The sequence below is a fragment of the Tupaia chinensis genome, unplaced genomic scaffold (genome assembly GCF_000334495.1).
Source record: "Tupaia chinensis unplaced genomic scaffold, TupChi_1.0 Scaffold000101_1, whole genome shotgun sequence".
Classification (NCBI taxonomy): Eukaryota; Metazoa; Chordata; class Mammalia; order Scandentia; family Tupaiidae; genus Tupaia; species Tupaia belangeri.
The window spans coordinates 5,210,365-5,232,234 of NW_006159565.1; the positions used below are offsets into that span (position 1 = coordinate 5,210,365).

The following is a 21,870-nucleotide window of genomic DNA, read 5'->3' on the forward strand; positions in this document are numbered from 1 at the left end:
CTGCTCAGACTTTCTGGTAGGTGTCAGGACTGTGGTGAGCTCAGCATGTTGATTTTCTGAGTTTATTATAAAATGTATCACAGTTCAACTTTAAATTCTTGGTCAATTGTATGAATATCTTCCTGAACATTTGGACCCTTATAGAGTTCATGAATGTGGCCTCCTTGAAGAAATATCTCCTGAGACCTTCCTGCTTGTTCTACTCAGGCTGAGCCATGCCTTCTCTTCTGAGATCCCTCTTCTCCATACATCCTTTGTTCTCTCTTGAATTGTCTTCCCATTCCTCTTTCCCCGCTCTCTTTCTTGATACACTCCCTTGTTTTGATGGAACACATCTCTTATAGCTTCCTGAGAAAGGATTGTGCAAGATAATATTCTACACATGTCCAGAGATGTCTTCACTTACTCACAGTTGGGAATAAAATAGTAATTTGAAGCTATTTTCGCTCAGAATTTCAAAGGAATGCTCTAATGTCTTTTATGTCCTGTGCAAAGCAATTTTGATTTTTGATCTTAAGAATGTAAATTCCTATCAACAGCTGGTAGAGCTACTTTTTTTTTTTTTTTTTTTTTTTTTTTTCCATAGGGTACATGAGCTCCCCAGAGAGAGATGGTCAATGGGAAAGCAAGAAATCACCCCACAGGGAGATGGCCATGCCATAATCCCCGCACCTCCCAGGATTTTGTGCACACACACATGTGCCTGATGTGAGTTTCAAGCTGCCAGATCCAGGACTCGAACTGCAGTCAGCCATGTGGGAGTCTAAGTGCCTTAACGACTATGCCACCTGCTGGCCCCTGATCTTAAGAATGTGCTATATTTCTTCTCTGATTCCTACCAGAAGCTGGTAGAGCTGCTGCTGTATGGTCTTCAGTCTTGTGCTCTGATCTTCCAGAATTGTACTTCGGTAATTTGCCATTAGTTGTGCTACACACTCCATGGGCCCTGTCAGTCACTCTCATGTTTTCCTATTCTCGGGTATTTTCTTGATAATTTCTTTTCTGAAGGTTTTTTCTGTTGTTTCTGGAATTCCATTTGTTCAGCATGAACCTCCTAATTTGATCCTCTCATTTTCTCATCTCTATTTTGAATGTCTCTCTTTCTCTCTCTCTCTCTGTCTGCATCTCTCCCTCAACCAACCTACTGACCCTTCTCTGCAGATGGTTTGAGAAGCACCACCCCAGTGACCCACCTCATTCTTCTCTTGTTTTCACATTCAGCTCATTACTTTCACCTCTTCTTCTGTTGTCATAAACCCAAGACCTAACTCTTCACTTCCTATGATATTCAGTTTTGTTTATTTCCATTGATGTCAGTGCAGTTTCTCTTCATACATTTTCTTTGTTGCAATAGCCCAAAGATATTCAAAATTCTTCTCACACATTTTTGTATTTTAAGAACCACTGTCTGTCCCATTGCCACTAAATTCTCTGCTATTTATATCAACATATGGGAATTGTTCTTTGGTTTTCTATGAGGCTCTGCCCAATTTGCATGAGGCATTCTTGCAAATGCTCTAGTTCCCTTAAGTCCTTTATTCAGATCTGTTTCCCAAATAAATTGTGCTTTCCTTAGATAGAAGGTGGTCACATGGCCTTTGCCAGCGAGCCTCATACTGTCCTTCTTGCCTTTGTAAAATGCATCTTTATTTTAGAATTCAGTTAGCTATTTCCCCCCCAACAGTCCTGTTTTCTTTTATACGTGTCATTTGTGTTTTATAATGTTAGTGAATCACAGCATATGTCGCAGCCTTTTGAGCTAATATTTAGAAAGAAACAAATGGATAGAAACATCAATTAGTTCCTAGTCCATAGGACTTGTTTCCTTTACTCTTTGCCTGTGTAATGCTCCCATCCATTTTTAGGTAGACTTATTTCTATTTCTAGTAATTCCTTGCAATCCATGTGCATTTATATACATAATTTTCATTTCAGCTAACCCTCCCCCCCAAAAAAAAACTCCTAGGAAAAAAAAAGAAAGACTGTACCTAATCTGTTTTCTAATTGAGATCATCTGCTTCATATTATTTATAAGTAAAAATGAAGAAACTGATGTTGGAATCAAGACATCATTTGCTAATCAAAGTTGAAAATGGTGGAATGAAGCCATCCTCGTTTTCACAGTGGAATTTTTTTAGCCAGCTGGAAACCTGACCCCATGGATCCGAGGGCTTACACTGCAGAGTAGTCAGAATGGTTGCTGTGAGCAGCAGAAGGACTGCTCTGCTCATATCCCCAGAGTCTGGGGTAGTTAAGCTTCTTGGTGTGTGTTCACCTTTCCTTCTCCACTTATAGTGCTTATCTCCTAGCTCACAAACTGCATCCATTTGCAGTGTTTTATTTGAAAGAATCTGGTAATAGCTCAGTCAATATATAGTGACATTTCTCACTTTGAAAGGCAGTTTCCTTAGGCAGAAACTGTGGATGTCAACTTAGCCCCAGTCAGCCCATTGGTTCTTAGATTAAATGGCCCGAGAGCTTTCTCCAAGCTCCCCATAGCTGGTAAGATTTTCCTTTGATCTGGAACATCTTCTTTCTGTCCACATTTTGCCAACACTTTTTTTTAACTTTTACTGCACTATTTTCCCAGCATCTCAGCTAGAAACAGTCACTAGTGCTAAAAGTTTGACAACTGAAAGACTGACACTTAAGGAGTCTTGGGTTGGATTGGTGTTTAGCACTGCCAGACATGCTTCATCGGCTGACTAATCAGCAGCATTCTTCTTTTCTCGTTTGGGGAAACTTCTCAGATTTTAAGAGATGACCAGGTTAATTTTAAGGATTTCCAAAGTTTGGCATTGAAGCACAAATTAAGATTTGATAGACTCCCTTCTCTAGAGTAAGTTAGCAAACTTCTTTTATTCAAGAGAAATAAGATATTGTAGACTAGTGAAACATTGTTACAAAGTAAGGTCCTAAGGAAAGAAAAATCCATAGTTCTCTTTGTTTATCAAGGTTTGTTAACATTTGTTTATCAAGGTTTGTTAACATTACTAATATTTATTCATTGTTTCATTCGTTTAAAAAATAGTGTCTTTTATGAGCAAAGTACAATACTGGGTATACATGTATTCAGTGATACACATACATATATGTGTACATATGCACACATATAAAATCTTACGTTTTTAATTCTGTAGATAAAAAGGAATTTTTTCCATTTGCATTTCCTTGTATGAGATATGAATTTACCTCATTCTTTTTTTCCCCAATCTTTTGTTCCTTGTCCTCCTCTTTATTTTTACGCTTTGATATAATATAGTAATCTTAGCATTAAACTATATACATTTGATATATTAATTTTGAACTTGCCATGGATTCATAAACACCAAGACTCACAGTACTATTTTGTTAGGGAGGATTTATTTGGTTGCTATATATTAGTCTATGTAGAGACTATTTTGTTTTCCAAATTTACTAAGTTTGGCATTTCTTTTTATTTAATTTTTACTTAAATCTATCATTGTACATCTTTACAGTGTACAAAATGGTTTCTCTAAGCATGAATACAGTGTGTATTAGTCCAGTCAAAGATATTACCACATGCATTATCAACAGATAACTTTTCATTTTTGTGTCTTCTAAACGTTCTTTTTTCCCCCCCGATTCCCTCCACACCTTTTTTCAAAGTTAAAAATGTTACATTTGAGTTTTGATTTGGCTTTTCTCCCTGTCTCCATCTTCCCTGACACCTCAGTCATTGTCTCCCTTGAAGGGGACCACTGGTGCAGATAATCCAAATCCCCAGCTAATCCTCTTTGTGTGTTGAGGTCAAGGGCCCCCCCACTCAGGGCCACAGTCATCCACACACTTAGGGCTTGACCATGTCTCCCCTCAGGGACACAAGGCAGTCAATGTGGAGACTAAGGAACAACCCCCAAGGCAGGAGGGTAATCTGCCAGGCAAATAGTCCCACAGGGCTCACCAAGAGCCATTCATCCAGAGAACAGAAAGGGCAATGGTTCTTCCCTCCTAGTTTTGAAAGCCTCCTGCCCTCTTGCCCTGCATTCAGAGATTCAGTGTCATTCAGATGGCTCAGTCCAAGGCCAGCAGAATTTTAACAATAAGAAATTTGCCATCAGTATACAAAATACCTTAGGTCAGATATCAAAGGGGAGGCTTATCTGTTCAGCCTCAGCCACATTTTGAACCACAGCTTGAGAAAAGGAACACGATACAGTCATTCAGTGGTCCTGATACCTTAGCATAGCATCCTGTTCTGGGATTCTACCAAAATGGGGACTCTGTACACTTAATGTACAAGGACATTTTCGTTTTCTCTTTAGACAGGGTCTCGCTGTGTCATGCCCCTCCTGCCTCAGCCCCTGAGCTGCTGGCACCACAGGCACATGCCGCTGCACTGGCTCTTAGGGAGGGCCAGGAATTAAACTGGGGCCAGAGTGGTCTCAGCCTGCCGAGTGGCAGCATCCATTCAGCACATGCCACCTCAGCTGGGCCCACATTCTTCTGCATCCTGGAGTTTTTTGGAACCTAATTCTTTGAATTTGAGTGTAAATACATTATAGCCAAGAAGTAGCACACAGCCAAGATTCTCACTTGAAAGTCTATGTCAGTTGCATTGGTCATTTGAAGCAGCCGTTATATTTCAAAATGTCAGGAATCCTTGAGGGTTTACACAGAACAGGATAGAACCAGGGGCTTAGGAACATAGGGCTGGGAGTTGAGTTGGGGGAGGAGAAAGTGGAGGAAAATTCATTGAACAAAAAAATGGAAAATTAACTGTTCATAACAATGTGCATGTGTTCTTTGACTGGACTGACCTAAAGGTATTCATGCTGGGAAAATCATATTCAATGTTATGAAGATATACTGTGATTAAAAATAAAAAAATTAAATGAATAAAATATTAAAAGTAAAAGAAACAAAATAATGTAGTTCTTCATTTTCCAAATGGCATTTTCCAGAATCTCACCATTTAACATGTGTCTTAAAACAACCTTTGGGGGATACTTAATTTACCTGATACGGGTTAGAATTTTTTTACTTATTTTTAAATGTAATTTTTCATTTTAAAAACATAGTAAGTTGGGAGGTTTTTTTTGTCTTTTTTAAATTTTTGCTTTAAAAAAAATTTTTTTTTTGGAGAGGTTTTTCGCTGTAGGGCGCATGTGCTTGCCAGACAGACAGAGGGAGACAGAGAGTCAGAAAGCTAGAAATCACCCCCCAGGGGGGGTGGTCACGCCGCAATCCCTTCTCCATTCTCCTCTCAGGATCTTGGGCATGCACGCACACGCGCCTGGCATGAGTTTTAAGCCACCGGGTCCCGGACGTGAACCGTGGTCGACTACGTGGGAGTCCAGCGACATAGCCATTACGCCAACTGCTGGTTCCCGCTTTAAAATGTTTTGAAGTAAAAAGTCTTCTAGTATCTGATGTGAAGTGATTGGGGGAGAAAACTTTCCAGATTCTTCCTGTCTTCTATTTCCACTTTAAGGAGAAACCATTAAATACTTCCACATTTTAAGTCCATGTGCTTCAAAACATCTAAAAGAAGAGAAAATTAACATATTTGCCTATTAAGTTTAAGGACAAAGCTATGTAGGTAATACTGTGGATGACTTACTCAGTACACACTGTGAATTGGGCCCTGCCTCAAGCATTTTACAGAGAGTAGATCATTTTGTCTTTTAATCCTGAAGAGAAGATACTATAATTCAACAAGAAAAATGAGGTGTGGGAGTAGTTCGGGGCTTACTCCAGTTCTAGTACTATAATGTCCCTGTGCCTAACATAGAAGCTGCATAGGACAGACTGCCGGGGAGCTCACTCCCATGCAGAATTAAGAGTCCAGACAGCCCATGGTTTGCCCCCAACAGTTCTCTTCTGGCCTTCTGCTCAGTTCTGAAGAAGTTGAGGCATTATTCTTCTCTATAAAAAACTGTTACCGGGTCATTCCCTAGATCCAGAGGTACCAGTAGGTTGAGTGCTGGGAACTGGGTTCCTTTCACAGCATCCTTCCAGCTTTTACTTCAACCAAGTGAGGTTGAGAATGGCACCTGTCAGTCTGAAAGCTTCAGGGGATAATTAAATTACCTCCTCCCTTACCAACTGACATGTGCTCTCTCTTCAGGCTCATAGCTCCAGAAAAGACAATCTCTCTTTCATCTCATGAACTGAAGACAGAGCAGGGTAGTTTTTATTTGTGCCATGGAGAAAAGATCAGTCAGCTTCACTGTTGACTGTCTATAAGGTTCCACTGGAAGCTTGCCAGTCTGCCAGCCTGGGTCATTGTGATCACTGAAACTACTTAATACCCTGAGCAAGAACATCAACCTGTAAAAATGGAATATCACATGGACTTTAAATGGACATCCCTTATAAAATGTTTAAAGCTTGATGGATTTTATTTGAGTATGTGAACCAGACTGAGTACATTAAATTTATGAATCCAACTGATGTAGTACCATAATAATTCAATACAATATGCTTATGTCATTAAACTCATAAAGAAGAGTCTCTGAATAGCTTTAATGAATAGTTCTGATTCTGTAATCACAGACTAACGTTTTCACCCTGATGAATTTTAACTGGGAGCTCTTAGACTTCTCTATAACTTGAAGAAATAAATGCCATTTTTCAACTGATGGCTATTTATTTCAAGTATTTACTTTAAAACTAGAATAGTGAAAGTAACTGGTAGAAAAAAAAATACCTGCTAAGACAGAATTATGAATTAGAAATCCTAAAAAAGGTAAGAGTTTGGCATGAAGTAGAACAGAATTTTATGTCTCGTCATAAACTATAAATAGAAACCAAGGAAACTTTCCATTTTGCTCTGACTAATTAGATTTGTTCTCTTTTACCTTATTCCACATCCATTTATGTTGGTTATCTATCACTGTCTCGTAAACTACCCCAAAACCTAATGCCTTAAAGCAAACATCATTTTATTGTTTATAAATCTGGAATCGGGGCAGGGCTCAGCTGAATGGTTCAACTCCTCTAGAATGTTTCAGGTCAGGCCACATAATGTGGTTGCATTCTGAGCATGGCTCCACTAAGGACGGGGCCCAGCTGGGGCACTGGAACATCCAAAGTGGCTTCTTTACTTACACAATTCCCTTCAGTGCACTCTTCCGGTTAACAAGTCACAGGCTCCACCTAGATTTAAGGGGAAGGGCCACATAAGGCTATGACTCTCAGGAAGCCTTAGGGCCTCCAATGTAACATACCATCAGACATTGCCACGTTTCTGGTCAGCTTCCTCTTAGTGGTCACCTTTACTTATTCTTGACCTTGTATTTGATATTTGAAAATTTATAGTGGACAAAAATACATTCTATCTTTAGGCTGAGATTTTTGACATGATTCTGCCTAGGGAGATGGATGAATATATAGAGGTACTTGGAGACTTAAGGATACATAGAGATGTAGTCCAGTCTCTCTCAGCTATAGTTTCTTCTCTGTTAAAGGATCAAAGGGTCTAGCAAAGATTCCTCAGCTACAGCATTGCTGATTTTATGAAAACAGAAGAAAGGAGAATTGGGTGTCCTTCCGAAGATATTTTCCGACTCTTGATCCTGTGATCTCCTCTTCAGCAGTGCTGAAAGTGTAAATTGTGAAGGGTAGAAATTGCCACAATGCCTGTAAAGAAAAATTGGGCGGTATCTATCAAAATTTTAAATGTGTATTCTCTCTGACCTAAGCAATTTTATTTTAGGAATTTACCCTACAGGTAAAGTGACACACTTGCCAGTATGTAAGATTATTTTTTTATGGTGTTATTTGTAAAAATCCCCAGTCTTCATTCTTTCATTCAGCAAAAACTTGGTGAGCACCTGCCACATGTCAGACATGTTCAAAGGTGTATATCCTTTGAATAAAATATTGAAAAACCCTCTTCCTTTGTATAGTTATATTCTTAGAGTTTGCAAAGGATTAAAATGGTCTTAATGGTGAGCTAGTATAGTCAATTCCAGAATGAGAAACTCTATGTGCTTCTGGAGAATAATCTTTCGTATAAATTGTTAAGTACTGAATAGTATACCTCTAATATACCTCTTTGTGCAAGTCAACATGGGGGTGTGTGTCTATATGTATTTACTGATGTGGACATAAAAGGGTTCTGGAAAGATATTGGGTTGTCAGGAAAGTCATGATGCATTTTTGCATAGAAAAGCAGAAGAATACACCATAACTTTCCTGATAACCTAATACAAACAATAATAATAATAGCAGTCTTTTTTCTTTTTCTTTTTTTTGTAAATGCTAGAGGAGATTTGGAATAAAGAGGTGAGTTGAAAGGGATACTTTGCACTATAGTAAGGGCATACAAGCACAACTCCTGTGTGTGTGTGTGTGTGTGTGTGTGTGTATGTATTAAACCTTTCAACCAGTAAATGAAAGTGTTACATACTTTAAAATTATATTAACTTGGAACCAGCAGTTAGTCTAATGGCTATGTCACTGGATTCCCATGTAGTCAACCACAGTTTGTGTCCCGGACCCGGTGGCTTAAAACTCACGCCGGGCGCATGTGTGTGTGTGTGCCCAAGATCCCGAGAGGAGAATGAAGGAGAAGGGATTGTGGCGTGGCCATCCCCCCTGGAAGGTGATTTCTCGCTGCTGTCTCTCTGTCTCTCTCTGTCTGTCTGGCAAGCGCACGCACCCTATAGCAAAAACCTATCAAAAACAAAAACAAAAACAAAAAAAACTCTTGCATTAGAAAGCATGGCTACTCCAGAGTCTTCATGTGGAATGGTGCCGTCCAGTATAGTAGCCACCAGCCATGTGTAGCTATTTAATTTTAATTAAGATTAAGGTGGCATTTTTAAAAAATCAGCTTATTGGTTTCACTAGTCACATTTTGTGTCTCTTTGGCCACATGACTGCATGTTGGATGGCACAGATACAGACAGGCCCCTGCCTCAGGAAGCACACAGCAAGCTTGAGGGTGTGAGTGTAAGAGGCCGGATGAGCACTCTCAGCCCATGAGCCTCAGCCCATGCCACGGGTACCCCAGCCAATGGGTGTGAATGGGCTTTCTTGAGTTGAATGGGTTCTTTGCCAGGTGATGTCTACTCTACTGTGACCTATCTTTCTACCATGTGTTTTATAGTCTGGGTTAAAATTTAGACCAAGGATGGGCAAGCCGCGTCCTATGGAAGGGAGAATTGTGTAAGAATGACTTCCAGTAACCCTCCCTCTTGTGTAATCCTTCCTTATTTGAATGTGTGTGGAACCTGTAAGTATGATGAGATATCCCTTGTGTGGCTGTGATAAATTAGATGGCAGAAGACTTGTCTCCGTGTACCTGATCTAATCATATAAGTCCTTTAAAAGCAGAGTTTTATCTGCCTAGTAGCAGAAGAGGAAGCAGTGGTGCAGAGCACAAGGGGATTCTGATTGCTGGTTTCACACACAGAGGTGGCAGGTACTACAGAACGTGGTGGTCTTCAGGAGCTGAAAGCAGCCCCTGATTGTCAACAGGGGACCTCAGAATGGACCTCAGTCCTCTAGTTGCACAAAGATGATTTGACCAACAGTAGGACGGAGTTTAGAAGCAGTTCTTCCCTAGAGCTTTCTAATGGAGCCCATTCTGCCCAACACCTTGATTTCAACCTGTGCCACCGGAGCAGAATGCCAGTAAGTAGGTATTGTTTCAATCCACTAAGTTTGTGGTAAGTTGTTACCAGCTATAGGAAACGGTCATAGGCCCATAGGTAAACCCACCACACCTCCGGTCCCATACCATCTGTGAGCATCGCTCAAGTGTGTTCAAACTGTGATCCATGGAAACCAAGCAACAACCCCTATTCTTCCATTATGCACTCTCCAGGGCCTGTGCTTGTCACCATCTATACATAGGGGGCTCTGATGTTAACAACTGCCAGTCACCAGGCAGTGGAGTCTTGGTCTGGGAAGTTGCTTTGTCCCTGGTCATCTACCCAAGCTGAGATAGCCAGGCTCCCTAGGAGAGGAGAGAGGCACATTGGAATTGAGTATCACTGGGCAGAGAGCAAAACTGACCATGCCAGTCACTTGCCAGTACTGGGTGTGAAGTGTGCCCACTTCCCACAGTAGCCATCCCAGGAAAACAGGGCAGGGTGGAGCAGGAAGTTCCTCTTTCATGTAAATCCCTGCACAATATCCTCAAATTTGCCTCTTGGCCACCAAGCCTGAAGTATATTATCTAGCCTTTTATAGGGAAAAAAAAATAAAAAGAAAAAGAAAAAACATGCCCAGCCCTGATTTAGATGGGCAAAGACTGAGAAATGGTGTGCTCATGTCAGCACTGGACCTGCTGCAAGGAACCCAGTGAGAATATTACCCTGGATATTTAAGGAAAGTGTGACACTGACCCGGAGTCTTCAGGCAAGTGGCAGGGGCAGAAGAAGCGAGGCATTAGCAGGCTTTGGAGATGGGAAGTCTCCTAGCATCATGAACTCCCTTGACCAACAACTGTGTGGCAGCTGGGGCAACCCAGCAAGACACCACGGGTTGAAGTGGAGAGGGCCCCCCACCCCCACCCCCCACACACAGTGCCAGGACCTCACTGCCTAGGACTGCCATGAGATGGGTAGCATGCTGCCGGGAGCATTTCCATTTCCAGGAGTGCATCCCCCCTCACTAAGTGGGTGGGCCCTGCTTGTTGCCAAGACCTGTTACACTAGGTTATTGGTGGTGCTCCAGAGCTTGGCTTCCCCAGCTCTCCTCTCGGCCTGGACGAGTAACTTCCATGAACTTCCTCCAAACTCTTCATTGTCTTCATTCTCACTCACCCTTCAGATCATGCCATAAATTCACAATTCCCAAGACTGGACTGGGTACCTTTTCTATGCACTCCAAAAGTGTCTAGTTTCCATTCTCTCCTAGCTGTGTTTTAATTATAAACTACTTTACCTGTTTGTCTCCTTGACAGGACTGTTACTTTGCTCAGGACTAAACCTGAGTCTTCTTCATACATTACCACCTCTTAGTCCAGTGCTCATGTGTAGAAAGCTCTCAGGGCATATCTGTTGGGTGTATATGTGAGGTCTGAAGAGAGGGGAGTCAATACAGAGCAAGTTGAGAACCAGTCCCTAAAGAATAACTAAGATTAGTATGATGGGAGCAAAGCATCAGTAACAACAAACAGAGATGGTCTGGGCAGGGCAGCCCAGGCACCTTGGATAGGTGGCGCTGCACCTGAGCTATTCGACACTCACTGTCTAGGGCCCGGCACAATGCTTCATGAGAGCAGGTGTGCAGTAACTGTGCTGGAAGAGTGCATCACCTGAAGCAGTGTCATAATTTCACCAGTGTGGAGGACATTTGTTGGTACATGGAAAAAGGAACCCAGCACACAAGGAAGTTCATACAAAAATGGAATTAAAATATGAGTTTATTTTGTGCAAAAAAAAATTTACAAATTCCACGCATAGTTATTTCCTAATATGCATTTTCATGAACCTTTTGAAGACCCTTTCATATTTGACTCAGTGCAGCCAAATATTATAATTTCTAGAAAGCCAATAAGAAGTGTTCAAACTAGAATTTATGGAAGTTTAGAGCTGGGAAGACTTGATGTTTTTTAATCATTATCAACACTGCTGAGTCGATCCATGACAGAAGGCTGGTGGTGACCAGATCACTCTTAGATCCTAAAATATCCCAGGACATCTCCATCTGGAACTGATCTACCTTCAGAGCCCAGCAGTCAGTGAAGAATTTTCCAAGAGCTGCAATGTAACTGAAAACTCTAAGTCTTATTAGACTGATACTTGTCTAAGCTGCCACCATGGCTAATGACTTTTAGGAATGGGGAATGCTATTAAACTGTCTTCCTGGTAATATGTCACAACAGAAAGGCAGATAAGGCCCATTACATTTTTAAAGAACATTTCAATTTTAATAATTTCAATAACTTTAAATTAATTATAGATTTATGTTGAAATTTTTTTAAAGGAAGAGGGCTTCACAACAATGAGATGGCCGGGGAAAATCATCAGAATGGCACAGCTGAGGTGATACATTGCACACGAAATAAGCAGTCGGCTGCAGTTATAGTCATGAGCCCTATTAAAACAGAAACTTTTTAATAACATAAAATGATCATGATTTTATCACTATACTAATTAAATAAAGGGAAGGGAGCCAAAAGATAAGGAGACTGAGTCTTTGGAGAGGTCCTAATTCTCATTTCTACAGCTTTTGTATATGCGCATGTGCACACATACACACACATGTGCATACGCACAGCAGTTGATTGAAATTCAAGGAAAATGCTGGAAGCCTACATGGGTGTGATATGGATAGCCTCAAAGTAAAACCATTTTCAGACAGAAGGGCCTAAACCTTGAGAGTTTTATTAAGCCACTTTGACCTTCTTTTGAATTTGGAGAGCTAATCACTTTGTCAAGTTCTTTTGACCTTGACCAAGTCACTGCCTTTCTCCATTTCCTTACCTGTGAACAAAGGATACCCATACCTGCCCTGCTTCCCCGGCAGCACATGAGCTCATGAACCGCAGACCTGAATCCAGAATCAGGGCTTCCACCTTCTGCCTCAAGTCCTGTGGTTCCCCACTCGGATCCCTACAAGCCAGCTTCACCCCAGGTTCACCTTGTTGAGCTTAGACACCACTCCTCCCCACTCCCTCCTTCCCCTGCTCTAAAGTTATTCGTTCTTTTGAGATCCCAGCTCTGAAAGGGAGTGACTGGAAGATGCATGCCCTGCTGATTTCACAGGTTTTTACCAACAAGGACTATAGGACCATGGTCAATACCTAGGACCAGACAAACATTTCATCCAAAATCTAGCATTGAAAAAGGAATCCAACAGACTGTCACTGAGTAAGAAACACAGGTACTGCCAGTCTTGCATATTTATCTCCGACGTGGTGGTCTTTGTTGAAAGCAAAGATAGTGTTATCCTTGACATGGTTGTCGCACACTGCATCCATGCTTTCAAAGTCCGTGTTGTACCCCATACAGATGTGCAACAATCAGACATAAACAAGAAATTACAAAATAAAATAGAAGGAAAAAGGCCAGATTTTACCCACATTCTTTTAATAACGTCAAAGCACATTTCCTTTCAGCCATTGCTCAGACTAAAATTGTATTGTAGGTCACACATGAATCATGTTAATATATGTCCTTCATCAAAAATTAATAGCATGTAGCGGCACATTGTATTTTCATTTTTCCCCCAATGTAGTGTAGTGATTGAAAGACCAGTTTAAAGTTCTAAAATAATAGACTAAATTCTTGCTGAGTTACCCTGAATTGCTGTAGGGAATGTATTTTGCCTTGTAGAACTCATTAACACATCTAATAGACCATATTAGCCTGTGTTTTAGTTCAAAAGATTAATAATGTTTAGTTGTATTTGGAAATAACGATGGAATTTTAAAGACTGCTATAGATCAGGGTTTGCGGAGGGAGCCTTCCAGCTTAATCCTTGACTGGAATGTACCACTAGGGAACCCTGACCCATCTGAAATGTTATTCTGGAACACCTAGGAGCGATCTCTTAAAGGAAGAGTTGCATGGGTAGTTGCCTTGATCCTACAACAGACTAGCTTTGGAGGAGCTTGGTGGAAGAAAGGTTTCTTCTGATTCCTGACCTGGTGTCTGCTAGTACCCTGGAGATTATTGTTCACTTGCTTGCAAACAAACTGTGGCCATTGTAAGCAAATGGTGTCAACTCCCAGCCTTCAGGAGTGGATAGCAACCATGGACCCTCCTGAAGCTGCCCAGCTCCCTGTTGAGTTCCCTGAAGCTCTCACTCTCAAAAAGGTCCCATGGCAGCAGCTCTGAAAGAGGTTTGCCCAAGATTGATTAGGTCTTTGTGTGTGCGTGCCCATCCCCAAATATGGATGGGGAAAGCTCACCAGCTCTCTACTCCAAGTCAGCCAAATAGCTAGTGCCCAGTAAAGGATAGGTGTTTCTTCAGAAGGGGACCAGAGTGCTCTTTGGGATGGGAAAGGATTTAGAGTGGTCAGAAAATGCCCAGTGCCTGCCAGGGCATGGGCAGTACGATACCAGAGCATATGCAGACTGCCTTGGTGCCATATAGAGGACTTCCCCTCTGCTCGTATGGAATGCTACCTCTAGAAAATGCAGTGCCCACTGGTTGTCATGAGAGCACCATCAGGCCTAGGATGGCAGTGTGTCTGGTCCAAGCAGCCGAGATGCCTAGTGTAAACAGCTTTGCCCATTGAAGAGGAAAGGATGATGGACTCTGTGGACAGCAGCCTGGCCAATCACATCCAGCCTCTGGAGTTGGGAAATCTGGATTTGGGTGCTTATCTGCTGTTTTCACCTGCTTATATGTTCCATGAACCCGGGGACATAACTTAAACTCTGGACTTGTTTTCTCATCTGTAAGATGGAGTTAGTAGTCATCCCTACCTGATAAAAGTTGTGGGAATTAAATAAGATATACCACTAAAATTCTCACAGTGGCCAGAGCATAGCAAGCCCTTGGTAAATGGGCTCTATCTAAGAATAACAAGATGGTAGGTAGTCAGACTCGCATGTGCACATGGAATCTTGGTGGGCAAGAGTTAAAAAATATGGGAAGTCAGGAACCCCAGGGTAGATACTGTCACTGCAGCCCTCACTTCCTTTGTTTTTCTTCTCCCTCCACTCCCCCCTGCACCGCTTCTGCTTTAAAGGCTCTCAGTCCCCTAGAGGATTTTGTCTTTGTTTTGCATTAGGATTTTTTTTTTCCTAGAGAGCATGTATATTTGCCAAAGAGAGGGGGAGAGAAGAAACCACCCTCCATGTGGAAGTCATGCCACAATCTCTTCTCTATTTCTCCTGTCAAGATTTGGGGCAAGCATACACATTTAGACCATGGAGCCAGCTCATGGAGGACTTTTAAAATCACATGCCAGGGGTCCGGCAGGTGGTATAGTAGTTAAGGTACTGGATTCTTAGCCACTATGTCCGACATGTCCATCCATGGTTCAAGTCCCAGATGTGGTGGCTTGAAAATACACCAGGCATGGGTATGTTCATGCCCAAAATCCCGCAGGAGAATGGAAGAGAAGGGATTGCAGCATGGTCATCTCCCCTAGGGAGTGATTTCTCTCTTTCCATCTCTCTGTCTCTCTCTAGCAAGCACACATGCCCTGTGAGGAAAAAAAAAATTGATATGCCAGCCCTGTGGAAGTCCATAGGTTCCCCAGGTTCCTATACCTGCTCACTACCCTTGCATAGACAGACTTTCTCAAACAACAAAATATGCCCAAACCCTGTAGAAGAAATGTACTTTATGAAATAAGGTAGTCTGTGTCAGCACTGAAATATGCCTTAAAGCTTAGCCATCCAAATTCAGTTCTGAAACTTTGATAAGAAAACACCTTATTTATACTTCTGCATTGGCCCAAGTAGCAAAAAGTAAATAATCTAGACAAATGTCTGATTTTTTTTTTTTCGTTATTCTTAAGTACTTTTTGCCGACTTGGTAAACCAATAAATTGTGGCCATTTGTCTCCAGCACTGGCCTGCGTTCCTTTTCTCTCCTTCCTCTCTTGCCCTCATCCAGAGACACACCCCTCCCCTGCCATCATGGCCTTTCTTTTTCAGCTTCTTGTCTTTCCTCTGACTACTCACTCATGGACAGACCACCTCCTAGACCTCCTCTTGTTCTGCCAAACCATTCTGTCTCCAAGATTCAATCTCTCTGAAGGAGGGTTTGGTTTAATTGGGCTGACCTCTTCTGGGTGTTCCAAGGCTGTGGTGTTGCACACCTCTCCCCAGGGGGTGCAGTCTCTTTCCTCGGTGGCCCTGATCCAGAGCATATAGCAACAAAGACTGGGGTGTGACCCCCACCCACTGGGGTAGGTGAAAGTTACAGACCTCTTGTGGTCCCTAACAGGCCACAGAGGTTTAAATATGCCTGCTTTTCTTTCTTCTTTTAATGGAGAAAATGTCATGTGAAAGTCAGTAACAGAAATTGGATATTGGATTTCACAAATCCTTTTCCTGCTTTGCCCTCCTGACCCTGGTAAGTCACTTAAACTCGTAATGTCCTTCTGTTTCGCAATACTCCTCTATAAGAGACCTGCCCCGGGGATGCAGCTCAGCTCCTGGACTTATTTCTCACATGCTGGGAGGGTTGGGATGTCTTTGCACCAACAATAAAGGCATAGGTTTGACAGGACTTAAATTCTCTCCCTTCAGCTGCAGACACTGTGGAAAACCTTGTGAGCCCAAGCAGCAAACAATACTAGTGTAAATACATGTGCTGTTAAGTATTTTATAGAAAGCTTTAATGTATTTCAAATATGCATAGTAGCAGAGTTTTTGTACATTGGCTGAGCTCAGATTCAGGCTAAAACCCAAAGGGGAGACTTTGCTATTGAGAAGACGGTAATAAGCATGACTCACCAGACAACGGGACTCCATGAAAGTAGATGTCATTGTTGAAGAAGATCAAACCAGTCACTGCAGTGTGTCCCTCCATTAAAGTTGACCAGTTGGGGTGTTCACACATAACCTCCTACACAGTAGTGGTACTAGACCAGCCACAGCTGCACACAGAGTAGACACATCTCACACACATGTTGGTGAGCCCTGGAAGTTGGGCACACAAAAAAAGTGCATTCTGTGTGATCCTATTAACATGAAGTTCAAAAACCAGCAAGGGTCATCTGGGTTGCTAGAAGTCAGGGTGACGGTTCCCCTTGAGGGAAGGATTGTGACTGGAGGAGGGAGTGAGAAGAGAGCTGCGTTGGTCGGGAAGTGTCCTGTCACTTACATCTAGATGCCGGTCACACAGGTGTGTTCCTTATGTGAAATTCGTTAGGCTGTGTGATGCTGTTTTCTTGCACACACTTCAATTAAAAAAATAATTAAGTCATCAAAATTAGTCATCACAGTTGCTTCTCAGCATTTTTCCTGGGCTTGGCAGCATGCCAGAGATAATAAGGGACTGCAGAGGACAATGAGATACTGTCTGTGACCTCATAACCTTCTAGAATTTTAGTCCTATCTTCTTCTAGCCCTAGCTCCAGTCAGATCCCTTGGTTTTGTCCTTCAGCAGCATTTGCTCAACCCATATCAAGCACGTGGCTCCAAACACAGTCGGCAAAGGTCAAGCCTCATCTGATAGACTTGAGAGCACTTTAAGGTCACTGGAAGAACACCTCCTCATCAAATAATTTCTCTATGCCAGGGAAGCAGTGAATGGAAAAGAAACCAAGGCTGTCCAAATTTTCTGCTAAGCAGAGATTTGTTTTGCAAAGAAAAGGCTCTTCTGTAATGTTTAGAAATTAGTCAGATCAGATCCCTCTAGCTAGAGTTTTCATCAAGGCATGCTAATGAGTTTATTTAAAGAAAAGGGCATTACCTGCAGTCAATTTATTATTCTTTTTTTATGGTGGTGCTCTTATCGTTATATATATTTATTTATTTTAACTTTTACTTCTCATTATACCCTTCAGGCTTTATTGGTCCTTTAAAGGGACTCTGTTCTGTGAACTAATTATGACAAGTGTGGATGCAACATCTGTTCCCAGATTTAAACACCTTCTAGTCTGTCAGAGTTCATCTTGAAGGCAAGTTAGCTGTAAACATTAGTTTGCAAATTAACGCAGCCTCTGGGAGACCTGAGGCAGGAGCTACAACTCCAAGATGGTGCCAATGCAGCAAGTCCCACTCTGTCTATGCATTAACCTGAAGGAGCTGCAGCTCCACACACTAGTGAGCAAGCGCTCATCATCTTCCTGGTTCTAAATCATTTCATTCTTGATCATTCACAATCAATCAGTTATGCACATGGGTTTCATGGTGAGCATTGGCTGGTTGGATGTAGTCTGTGATATTTGCCAGCAAAGATGTTTGAGGGATTCAAGTTCCTCTAAAGGCAATATTCTCAGGGTTCTTTCCCCAAAAAAAGTTCAAATCAAGTTTCCCTTTGCTTCTCTGATACAAAGCAGTGTTAGGACTTTAGCACCTCGATTGATTATGATGACTTAATTTTTTTTGGTTTTGGCACCTTCTAATCCAGGATCTTTTCTTGGGAGGTTACCATGAGACCAGTAAGTTGAGACTGTCAGACGTGGACAACAGTCTGAGTTAACAACCCTTGCTTTTACTAGTCTTCTCTCTCAACCACTAGCCTTACCTCCTCAGCAACAGCTTCCTTCGAGGAAAATGGGTGTTACAAGATGTAATTCTAGCAGAATATGATGGTAACTTTGGGGTGTGATGCAAATGTTTGCTCTTGGTCATCATTATATTTAAGAAAGTAAGTAAGTTGTCCTTGAATAGTCTTTAGAAGTAAATTTCAGGTAGGCAATTCTTTTTTTTGTTGTTTTTTTGTCTCGTGTACTCACCAGAGAGCAGAGACAGACAGTGAGCATAAAAGTGAGAAATCATTCCCAGGGGTGATGGTGACACCACAGTCCTTTCTCCACTGTTCTCCACCTGGGATTTTGAGCTCGCAGGCACATGTGCCTAGCGTGATTGCCAAGCCATCAGGTCCAGGTTTCAAACTGTGGTCAGCCATGCGGGAGTTCAGTGCCTTTACCGCCATGCTACCTGCTGGCTGCTTAGGTTGGTAATTCTAAGAGGCAACTGACTTGTACTTGGTCTAGGGCACAGTTTCTCAACTGTGACATTGTTGACATTCGGGGCCAGATAATTCTGTGTCAGAGGGGTTGTCCAGTGCATTGTACAATGTTAGTAATATCCCTGTCAACCATTAGGTTCCCTTTGCCCACACACACAGCCTGACAGTCACAATGTGTCCAGACCATGCCTGTATTTCTAGTGGGGCAAAGTCACCCTTGGTTAGGAACCACTGGTCTAGACTTACACCACATTTCTTAAACAATTCTACTGCTCCATTGTTACACCAAGTCCAGAATTATTCTGTTTAATTTCCAAATGTGTTGCTAGATTGTTTATTTTTTTTTAATGAACTAGGACAGTAACGAAGGTTTAGGTCTAATGCCTTCTCTCCACCCTACTTTCTCACCTACAACACGTTTACTATTCTTGTGTCTCCTTTCCTTTGATACATCTCTCTAACATCTCAGAGCCTTGGCTCAGACATGCTTTGCCTTCTCCATGCCAAAAAAAAGGCAGAGAATGTTGTGACAAGTACGTGCAGCCTGGGGATGGAGAGAGCAAGCAGTCTAAAGCGATTAATCTCAGTAAGAATTGCTTTTTGTTGGTAATTACAGGATTTGCAAGACGATCTGTAAATATCTGTGCTTGCAATGACCCTCTTGTTTCTTGTATTTCCTTTCCTTTATTTTATAAGAAGGATTCAAAGCATATACTGACTGCAATTTTAAAATGCCAATAAGCAGCATGTTTAACAGATGGCCAGCCTATTTTTTTTTTTTAAATCGTCTTTCTATTTAATGAGTAACTTGTGGGGAGGGAATGACTTTTTCAAAATAGGGTATTAACTAATGACACTGATGCTGAAAAGCAGATCCCCGTGCCGGGCAGCATTGGCATTTCTTGGGGCATTGTCTGCTGATGGACCCAGGGCAGGTGGTTGTGAATCAAGGCCCTGAGCTGAAGACGTTTCTCCCCTGTGTTTGCATTTCATGGCTCTTGTTTCCTTGGGTTGGTCTGATGCTGGCTAAGACAGTAGAGAATTGCTTGGCAGCTCCAACAAGTGGACGGGAATTTGTTTCTGGACATTTCTTGTCCTGTCTTTGACTCCCGCCAACAGTGTCTTGACCATGTTCTTAACTCTTGTCTCTCCCTCAGAAATACCTCAGGGACTTTTTCAGCGTGATGCTCCAATCTGCAACATCGCCCCTTCACATCAACAAGGTGGGGCTGACTCTCTCGAAACACACCATTTGTGAGTTCTCGCCGTTCTTCAAGAAAGGAGTCTTTGACTATAGCAGCCACGGAACCGGGTAGAGCCAGGGGAGATGGAGGAACCACCATGCAGTGCCTTTTCAACGTGGGCCTCCGATGCAGGGCAGCCTCCTACACACCGGGCTCGGCCTGCCTCCCCCAAAGAGGGCAGACAGGCAGCAGCTGACTGGACCGCCTCACGTTTTCCCACCTGGTGCCTGAGTTTGGGAATGGGATGCTGTGCCTGCTGGTGGCGACCCCGATGGGCAGCTGCTACTGTTCCTTTACAGTTGAATGTGGCCTTTCCCATAGTGCTTCCTTCTCATCGCACGGCGGAGTTGCTCCCCTGTGGCAAGATGGGTGTGGCTTGATTATTTGGGGCTCCTAAAGTCAAGTGACCCCCGAAGTTCCCAAAGTGGGTGGCTCACCAGACCACCTTCACTGACTTTCATCTGGTGTGCTTTCACCAAAATACACTCATTTTTTAATATTCCTTCCATGTGGCTGGTTGTATCTCCCAAGAAAAGCATCTGAAATTATTTCACTGTATTTTTTTTCTTTTGTTCTCTCATTTGAATCAGAACTCTTCTGTAACAACTGAAAACACTGATGTTTACACAGAATTTCATATTCTGCAAAAGGGATTTTTGGTCCAATCACTAGAGTCTTCCATGCTTGACACATTGGATGTAGGTGGCATCATTTAAAACCTCTATAAGTCCCTACAAATAGCATATTTGTTTAACTTTGAATATTGAGAAATTTTCCCCAATGTAAATGGCTACTGTGCATTCTCGAGCTGCTTTTGCTAAGCACAAAATAAGCGCAAAGCTGAATGCAGATTTTTAAAATATTGTTTTGTTCACCTTTTTGTTATGGAATCTACTGGATCTTTAGTTGAAAAACTAGACTCTACAATAGTTTGTTAATGATCCCTTAAAATACTCAGGACTTAATGTAGCATTGCACATCTATGTACAGTAAAACTGTTTTGTTTTACTAAAGAAAAAAAGTAAGTAGAAAAAATATATATATGGTATATATTGAAATGTATATAATTCTACTTATAGATTTATATATGAACAGACTCCTGTACAGTAGTTGTATCAAAATATATAATCATTCACACCAAATTTATTAAAGGTATTTGCTTTTTCAAAATTTAAATTAAGCTGCTGTCAATATTAAAGGAAGTTATGGAATCTACCCTGTAGCTCAGTTTGTTTACGTTCATACCCATTCCCACTAGTCTGTTTGAATATTGAGCTACCATGCTTAGAAAGACACATGATGTATAATTTAGCATTTTTGTTACAGAAGATGCCTTTATAGTAATGATTGAAGTTGCAAATGAATGGGTAACAAACAGGTTTACATTCAGTCTTCTAGAATATGCTTGCACAACAGAGCTCTCTAGCCTGAAAAATATGTTTAAAGATGCAATTTCCCCTATAAGAACAAAAAGTATTATTGCACTAATTAAATATCATAGTTTAGCATTTTAAAAAGACCTTTTTTTTTCTTTTTAATTGCTGCACAAAGCTTCCTGCTTGTTTCTACAGTTGTGATTACAGGCATAGTTTAGCAGCAATTAATACTAGAGAATTTAAAAGTAGAGATTAAAGGATAAAAGCTGGGGAGATCATAATTAACCATAGGTCATTTATTTAAAAGAAGTCTGAGCACTAAGGATTGTCCCTCACATACTGAGTAAACTAAATGGTTTTCTTCAACTGACCAGATAATTTATCTCTTCCCCTTTTGGACCTTTATGAGAGACTGGGCTCATGGCAAGCGTTTGGTTCAAATCACACAGGATTCCTGACAAGAACAAATAGATTTGTAAAAAAGTGCAGGAATCAGAAGATCTTTGGTTTCCAAGGCTTCTCTTAAGTAATTTTAACTGGGTTTGGAGTTTGAGCACTAGCTAGAGACTGCCAAGACCTAAGTGAGTACTTTGGCCTCTCTGGGCCTTGGTCTCCCCATCTGAAAACAAAGCTGTCATATTGGATGACCTCTAGGTTCCATCCTAGCCCACGGTTAAGGCAGAGAAATGAACTGCATTGGACCAGATACAGTCCCTAGCTAC

The 21,870-nt window shown here is 41.7% G+C and overlaps 1 protein-coding gene across 1 annotated transcript in view; it reads left to right on the top strand.

Moving 5' to 3' along the window:
• Positions 1 to 21,220, top strand: part of KIF16B (kinesin family member 16B) — a gene marked incomplete at its 5' end in the record, with an annotated part of 299,847 nt that extends 278,627 nt beyond the window's left edge. Inside the window, 1 exon segment of the mRNA XM_027770001.1 lies at positions 19,686 to 21,220. Coding sequence (XP_027625802.1) covers positions 19,686 to 19,844 — 159 coding nt within the window.
• Positions 21,221 to 21,870: the final 650 nt, after the last annotated feature.